Source organism: Vitis riparia, chromosome 7 (assembly GCF_004353265.1).
Source record: "Vitis riparia cultivar Riparia Gloire de Montpellier isolate 1030 chromosome 7, EGFV_Vit.rip_1.0, whole genome shotgun sequence".
NCBI classification, from domain to species: Eukaryota; Viridiplantae; Streptophyta; class Magnoliopsida; order Vitales; family Vitaceae; genus Vitis; species Vitis riparia.
Window position 1 is genome coordinate 23,727,595 of NC_048437.1, and position 8,163 is coordinate 23,735,757.

The 8,163-nt window shown below is 33.3% G+C and overlaps 1 protein-coding gene across 2 annotated transcripts; it reads right to left on the reverse strand.

The window, feature by feature from the left end:
• Positions 1-67: 67 nt before the first annotated feature.
• LOC117917905 (CRIB domain-containing protein RIC6-like) lies at positions 68-2,171 on the reverse strand. 2 transcript variants are annotated; one of them, XM_034834375.1, is made up of 5 exons: positions 1,886-2,171; positions 1,689-1,765; positions 1,278-1,363; positions 982-1,036; positions 68-868 (listed from the first exon to the last, which is right to left on the reverse strand). In XM_034834375.1, exons 2-5 carry the CDS (start codon positions 1,744-1,746, stop codon positions 384-386), a joined length of 684 nt encoding a protein of 227 aa, XP_034690266.1. In that variant the 5' UTR covers positions 1,747-1,765; positions 1,886-2,171; the 3' UTR covers positions 68-383. The 2 variants fall into 2 exon arrangements, with proteins under 2 accessions (XP_034690266.1, XP_034690265.1); XM_034834374.1 differs by having other exon boundaries at positions 1,260-1,363.
• Positions 2,172-8,163: the final 5,992 nt, after the last annotated feature.

Here is an 8,163-nt window from a genome sequence, read left to right on the forward strand (position 1 = left end):
AATTTTTCAAAGTTCTATAGAAAGAATTATGGGGCATGTTGGTAGAGGAAATTGGGACGTAAAAAGAAGCATGCCAAAAATGAGAGAATTCCAACCATTGATGATACAAGACTTTGAAGAAGAAGCATTAATAATTGACGCCTAACAAAAAGTGATGGGCCAAAATTGAAAATACCATGAAATATACACAGAGTGGCTAAGGATTGAAACTATGAACAAAGCCCAGGGGAATTCTGAACTGCAGGCTGTAACCCAGTCGAGGAAAACACCATTCTGTACATTTGATTTTATCCAAAGCTTCTCCCATGGCATCCAAACAAACCCTCCTTCACCTCAAGCATTCGGGCTTCTTCTTCTTCTTCTTGCAGTGCATGAGGATTTCATCAAACTTCATTACATTTTTTCCCTTCTTCTCCAACTTCTTCTAAACCAGATGACGTTTCATTGCTCAGGAATCTAGACTCGGTTCCACACCCTGGATCCGAGAAGGGTGATGGGGCGTAAGTGTTAGAAGTTTGAGATCTCGCTCTCGCTCTCGATCTCGACGACCCCCCACCGTCCTTGGACGAGTCCTTTGATTTCTTTTGTCGGTTTTTCCTGGGTATATCAGTTGGGTTACGGGAGGGCGACTCACTGCCTTGGCTTCCCTCCCGGGGCTGCCTGGGTTTGGTTTTACCGGTTGCTTCCCTTGGTAGGGAACTAGTTGAAGAGCTAGAATGATGTCTCCTCGATCGCCTCTGTACGTCTGATTGCTCGGAGGTGACGGAGGCAGAAGCGCCTGTGGATGACTGGCGTCTCGATGACCTGGGCATGTCCGGTAAGCGTGGAGCCTGAGAATTTTGAGGTTGGCCGTCTTTCAATCCAGGATCTACGCTCATACGTCAAAACATTCAAAAAACGGTGTTGCCACCTAAACTTCCATAACTACTTTTCCAAAAATACGGTACAAATAAATGGGAGCAAAAAGAAGGAGCATTAGACCTTCGGGATTTGGCTCATGGTTTTCCGCTTCCGATGTGGGTTTGAATTCATTCATCTGCACAATTTATGAGGCTGTGATTCAAACTACATAGGGGGCATTTTTGTATTTTCCAGCCCAATCATGGAGTTAAGCAATTTTCACCTCATGGCTATATCGTAAGACTCATTTAAACTATCACTTATAACAAACCAAAAAAGAAGTGAAATTGATGATATTGTTTGCTTAAAATGTTATGATCTCCAAGGGCTTGATAAATTGAGCTTAAACAAATATTTACCCAACTAGGTGTATTTACCGATGGACCGCCATCCCAGCCTATATGAGCCACATGCTTTACGTCTGTGGGATATCCGATCTCCATTTCTTGTTCCTTTTCATTATCTGCAACATAATTACAAACTTTAGTCTTGATTTTGTACTAAAACTTCGATTATGTCATGATAGTTTTATATTTGAATTGAAAAACTGAAGTTGAAGTCAAAGTCGTAATTTTAAATGATGATATTGGTACTGTAAAATTTTTATTAAATATTAAATAAATTCTTTCATAATTCAAAATATAATTTTTATAAAAGTTCTTATTAAACTTTAAAAAAATAGTTTTTAATTTTCATAAATCACCAAATATGACCATTTTGCCCTCTATGAAATGGTTCGAGAGAGAAAAGTAGAAGCAAGGAAGAGGAAGAGAAGAGAAGTTACACACCAAATATTTGTGAAATGTATCTCAGGCCTTTCAAGAGGCCTTTCATCTTTGTGCTCATGATATGTGAAGATTTAAATCTGAAACCCAGAAAGAAAAATAAGAGAAAAAAAAATTATAGAATACAGAAAATAATCTCCATTTTCTATTATTTTCCCATCTAAGAAAGTATCAAAAAAGGGAAAAAAAAAAATTCACACCTGCAGAAGAAAATTGGGTCCAAAACGAATCCATGAGATGCAGAAGAGAAGTTCAGATTAAGTTCAATGAGAAGTCTCACAAAGCAAGTTGAGGTCAACAAATATGCTCATCTTTTGGGTTTACTGTGGGAGAACGACTCCAGAAGGGGAAGAAAAAAAGGAAATAGAAAAAGAATTACATTAGTGTGATTGGATGCTAGGAAAAAAGATGATGATGATGAGAAAAGGAATGGAATAGCAAAGAGAAATGGTGTTTAAAGCAAAGCTTTCGATTGTTTGGAGGCGATGAATTGTTAGTCGGTAATGCCCGTTAATCAAAACCAGAAGTTTTACGAAATTTCAGGTGTGATAATGGAAGGAAAATATCTTTAAAAGACAAGTTTAGAAAAGTTTTAACAGGTCTTCAATTTGTTTGGGAGGTATAGATTGTTTGACTCTTGTTGGTGGATGTTTGGTTTTGGTTTGTTGGTGTTTTTTTTTTTTAAAAAAAAAACTAACATGAAAAATAAGTTCATTAATTATGATCAAATTCCATGCCAATAAACCAAAAACAAAAAACAAAAAACAAAAGGAAAAAACATATATTAATGGTATAAAAAATTTGAAAAAATACGAGGACCTTTTTTTTTTTTTTTTTTAGTTTTTAAATATAAAAGACTAAAATTTATTTTATTTAATATAAATGAGTTTTTTCATTAAAAAAATTATATTTATGACCTAATTAAATAACAAGAAATTTTATTTTATTTTATAAAATCAATCTTTTTATTTATTTTATTAAATAATCTTACAATTAATTTTTGGGGTTTAAATTTTATTTATTTTTAATTCATAACTCTTTTTTCATCTAATCTATTTTAACTTTTTTTTACATCAATTTATTTATTTTTTTATTTTTATTTTTTTGTTGGGGGTGTTAATTTTGTTTGTTTGGTTTTTATATGGAGCCTTTTAATATTTTTACATCAAAATAATTTTTTTTCACTAAAAATTACATTTATTGCCTTTTATTAAATAATAAGGAAAATTTTCATTTTATAAAATCAAAATGTTAATTACAAGTCTTCTCTTCATCTTAAATTGCTTTTTTAATTCATAACTTTTCTTTTCATCTCAATATTATTTTTTGGAGAGTTTAATTTTATTTTAATTTTTAATTCATAACCCGTCTCTTTAATTTATCTATTTTGACTCTTTTATATCAAAATTATTTTTTTAAGGAGGTGTTAATTTTTATTTTTAATTGGGGGAGGGTGACTCATCTTTTATATCAAAATTATTTTTTTTGAGGGTGTTAATTTTTGGGGAGAGGTGACTTATTTTTTACATCAAAATATTTTTAGTGTTGTACATCCTTCATTTTGTCTTCATAACATATATTTTTTATCTTACCTGGTGTCCACTTACTTTGTGCCCTTGCTTAGTATGCATGTAGGATTCCATTTTTTTTTCCTGTTTGTTCTTGTACTCCTTAGTGGTCTAATTGTTACTCGGCCTTGATACTAATTTTTTGAGTCACTTTTAGAGACCTTTTGGAGGAAGTTTTGGATCCATAGTATGATTTTAGTGGCATCCTAGGAGTCCCCATAGTTTCAATGTGTTTGGAGCTTAGATAGGGCTTCATCTGTTTGAAATGGGTCCTTTAAGCCTTTTAGGGGGAATTTTGAAGGTCTAAACCTAAGGCTTTGGGTTTCCTTGGTTGGGTTTTAATTTGAAAAAGTTTTAAAGATAAATTTGAGCTTGGGTAGAGATAATGACATGTGTCAAGGTCTCTACCCTCCTTTGACTTATAAATATGAGCTTGGGGGTCATTTTCAACATCTCTTTTTCTTTTAAGGGGAAACTCTACCCATTTTAAGAGAGAAAAGAAAGATAAGAGAGTATTGAAAGATTTAAAGGTAAGCTTGGCTTGAAGAAGAAGATTTGTGCATACTAGAAGCCAAGTATCATACTTGGGGGGAGTTTCTTTGGTAAGTCTTTTTTAATTCCGACTTCATTTTTGGTTTGTCTATTGATTCTTTAGATGATAGTTACATGGGTTGTGGGTATTGAAAGATCATATGGTTAATTTTGGGTATTTTCTCTTCATCTTAGGGGCCAATATGATTTTCTCCATTCTTTTCACTTTGGATGCTCATTAAATGTTTGTTTATTTGCTTAAATTGATATTTGGATGTTCTTCATGCCTTGCCTAGTTTTGATTTATTTATTTCTTGGACTAATTTTCTATTTGGAGCCCATTAAGTTTAAGAACATGATGTGAGTGTTGTCTTGATTTGTAACCTATGGATTTTCTTTGTTTACCCATTGCGAATTTCATTTTCTCTAATTTTAAAGATTTTGGGAGATGTCTCAACTGATTTTAAAAGGAAGATTGAGAGGCTCATGTGTTTGATGTTTTGTCAAAATTATTTTCCTTAGAAAATGTTCTATAGAGCTTTTTTGCATTTTTTTTTTGTTTGTTTCCTTTTTAAAGTTGATTGCCAACTCTTGTTTTCAACTTATTTTTTAATTGAATTTCAAGCTCTCTTTGATAGCTATTTTTATGGCCAAAGGTTAGGTCTATAGCCATAGATTTTAGCCTTACCATTTTACTTGAAAGCATAACTAGTTGCTCTCAATCTTTTGGGTTTTTTCAAAGCTTTTTAAAGTTGATTTTTGTGAGTCATTTTTCAGCCCTTGTGAATATCCTTTCATGATCATTAAGAGCTTGAATCCATGACTAATGATGGTTGCTATATGTTTTGGCACACATAGCTTGAATCCATATGAGAGCATGCCTTTCCACAAATGCTTTTATGTGCATTTTAGCTACTTTTCCCAAATCTGAGTATAGGCATTCCATGCCTCTTATGAACTTAATTCCATGTTCATTTGAGGGTTGAAAAGGAATGAGGGCCCTATAGTTGAACAATGGCCGGTGTCTTTAGCCAACATCACTTGTTTTTCTAAACTTTTGATTTTCAATATTTCTTGTTTATGGAAACATTGATCATCCTTGCACTCTGAAATGAATGAGATTATTCCTAGCCCTTATGAGCCTTTTGCTATGCTCATTAGAGGATTGGAATGTTGGATTGTCAATGGAAAATAATTTAGGCTAGTGTCAAAGCCCACATATTTTGATTGCCAAGTGTTGGCTACTGACTTCCTGTTTTTGAGTCCTAAAATGTTTTTATAAATCTAAATTATTTGACACAAGTGTTGGTTGTTGCCTTATTTTTGCATACTAAAATGCTTTTGTGAATTAGTCACAATTCTTTCATTGTTAATTATGTTTTAGGCTTGAACTTTAATCTAGACATCTTAAATAAACTTGGGAGCTTTAGCATTGTTGAAAAATCATTTCTATGGTTGTGGAATAAATTAATCTTTGGAGTATTTGTACATTGCCCTGTTTTTTAGTTATGGAATGTTTATTGAAATTTATACCCTTCGATGTTTAGTTAGACCCCTTTGACTTTTCATATGTATTTCAGACATCTTGTACATGTTAGAGAATTTTTGCCTTAATTTTTATCTTACCTCTAACCTTGTCAAATAAATCAATCTCTTACACATTAATATGTTGTCATGTCTTGCACCTTTTGCATGTTTTGTGAAATCAATCTTATTTGGTATACTTTTAGCCTTCCTTGATTCTTGATTTGTGTAGTATACATCTTGAGCATCATAAATAAGCTCTCCCCTATAGCATGACCACCCTTTAACTCTTTGAAATGAATTTATTTTGTAAGTGCATGTATGTTGTCCTGTTTTAACTCCTTAACATCTTTTTCAATACCCTTTTATGCTAGCTTAGCTACTTTTGACCTTTGATTTAAGTTCCAGACATCTTGTACATATTGAGTGATCCTTGATTTGATGATAGTTCTCTTCTTTTATTTCTAAATTATATTTTTTTTCTTATATAAGCTCATTGCCCTTATTTTAAGCATTATTGAGGTACGTTCCTTTCTCCCTTTAATTGTTTAATTCTTTTGCTAAGTGTGAAACCAAGGTTTGGTTAATCTCGGTTTTGATGATAACAAAACATTGTTTAGAACTAATGATTATATTTTAAGTGTGATTAGGCAAGATGATTTCCAAAATGGCAATTACAAAGACATATCAAGCCAAAGAGAAATCATGAAGAAGAAGACCACCTCAAAGAGAAGTGCTTTTCAAGACCTAAGCTTCATAAGATTTCTTTGTAAGGTTGTTGGTGCACTAGGTTTTTTCATGCATTACATTCTTTACTTATGCACCAAAATCATCCAAGAATTAATTCATTTTAAATCTTTTTAAAATTGGATGATTTCATGTTTTCAATTAAAACATTGTGTCAAATATTTTCCAAACTTGTTTTAAAGGTTTTAAGTTGAAAAAGTTGGGTGTTGAGCCAAAAATGGCTCAACCGGTTGAGGGGTATGAACAGTAACCGGTCGACCGTTCAAAAATGCAAAATTTTTTTCTTTCTTCCAGAACGGTTGTTCAACAGGTCAAGGTTGAACCTCGTCCTGTTGAGGTCCGGTCAAGGTCCGGTCGAGGCCCAACGGTCACCTGCCAAGCATTAAATGCTAACGGCTAGTCAACCGATCGACCCCCAGCTCGACCGATCGAACCCTAAACGGCTAGTTTGACTTTTTTCTTCTATAAAAAGGCTCCAATGTTCATTGTTTCAAAAGCTTAACCTTCCAAAACCTTTCTTGAATATATTTGAGCCTTTGAAAAAGTGTTTTGAGTGCACCATTGTTCCAAAACTTGCATATCATTAGTGCACCATTCAATCCTAGTTTCCTATATCATTTGAACTTAAAGCTTTTGTACTAGGATTTTGTGAGATCTTGTAATTGTAAATCTTTGAGAGGAAGTTTTCCAAGAGTGTGGTATCTCTTGAGAAGTGTAAAGGGTGCTTGGAGCCAAAAGTCCAAGATGGTGGATTGTAACCATAATCCAATTGTATTGCTTGAAGGCTTGGTTTGGAAGCCTTGAATTAGTGGAACCTCAAGCTTGGGATTGAAGCCAAAGGAGAGTGGATGTAGGCCGGGTTGCGCCGAACCACTATAAATCTTGTGTTTGCATTCTCTCTTCCCTACTCTTTTAATTTATATGCAATTGTTTTTATATTGTTTATTATATATACTTGCATATAATTATCTCTTACATTCACTTAGTTTAAATTTGCAAAAAGAGACCATCACCCTATTCACCCCCCCTCTAGAGTGATTACCATAGTTTGGATTAGCCTCAAATTCCTAACACTAAGTATGTTGTGCTCTTTAGTGATCTTTATTTGGATTTGATCATGTAATTTTCTGATTTACATAGCTCATATATTCATCATTAGTTTCTTATTCTTTATCACCATGCCTTATGTATTTATGCTTTTATGGTTTCTTAGTATTTATGATCTACTAGTTAATGATCATAATTTCCTCCACTTGTTTAATAGAGACATTTTTAGGGCTTAGAGGGGTGTTTCCCCATGGTAAGTAACTTGACTCAAGACTTAGACTTAATTTTTTCGCGAACATGTTTTTCTTCAAAAATGAATCAGTTTAGGATTTTATTTCTTATTTTTTCCCTTTAAAAATAAACAAAAATAAGTGTTGGCTCCATTTTTCAAAAATCAAAATTTTCACAATAAAAATGAGTCTTGCTATTGAGTGAGGATTCACGTGAAAAAAGCGGGTCCATAGGTGTTAATTTTTATTTTTTTATTTGGTTTGTTTAGATCATAATTGTGAAAGGCACGTTTCAGGCACGCCTAAGCGCAAAGCGGCATGATGCGAACTTTCGACGCCTCGCCTTACTCCAAGCAACACTTGTTGAAAGAGGCGCAACTTAAACACACAAGGCACTCACCTTTGGCTAGACACAAACCTCGAACAAGTTGTAGAGGAGGAGTAGAGAACCCTAATCTAGGCTTTTTTTTTTTTTTTAATCAGGTCAAAACGCAGTGGTTTGAACTATAGCTTATTTTAAAGAAAAAAAAGCCACAATGACGTTATTTTGACCCCTTTCCCTTTAAAACATCTACAACCCAAAATGTTGCATTTTGGTCGAACAAAAAAAAAAAAAAAAAGACCCAACCCAGAATGGGGTTTTGACCCAACAAAAATTTGAAAAAAAAAAAAAAAATTCAACCCAGATTAGGGCTCCTTGACTCATGCTTGCAGAAAAAAGAAGAAGAAGAAGAAGAGAAAGAAGCCATTGAGTAGAGGAAGAAAAGAAGAAAAAGAAGAAGCAACAACGCACCTTTTTAAACACACTATATAAAATTATATATGTAAACT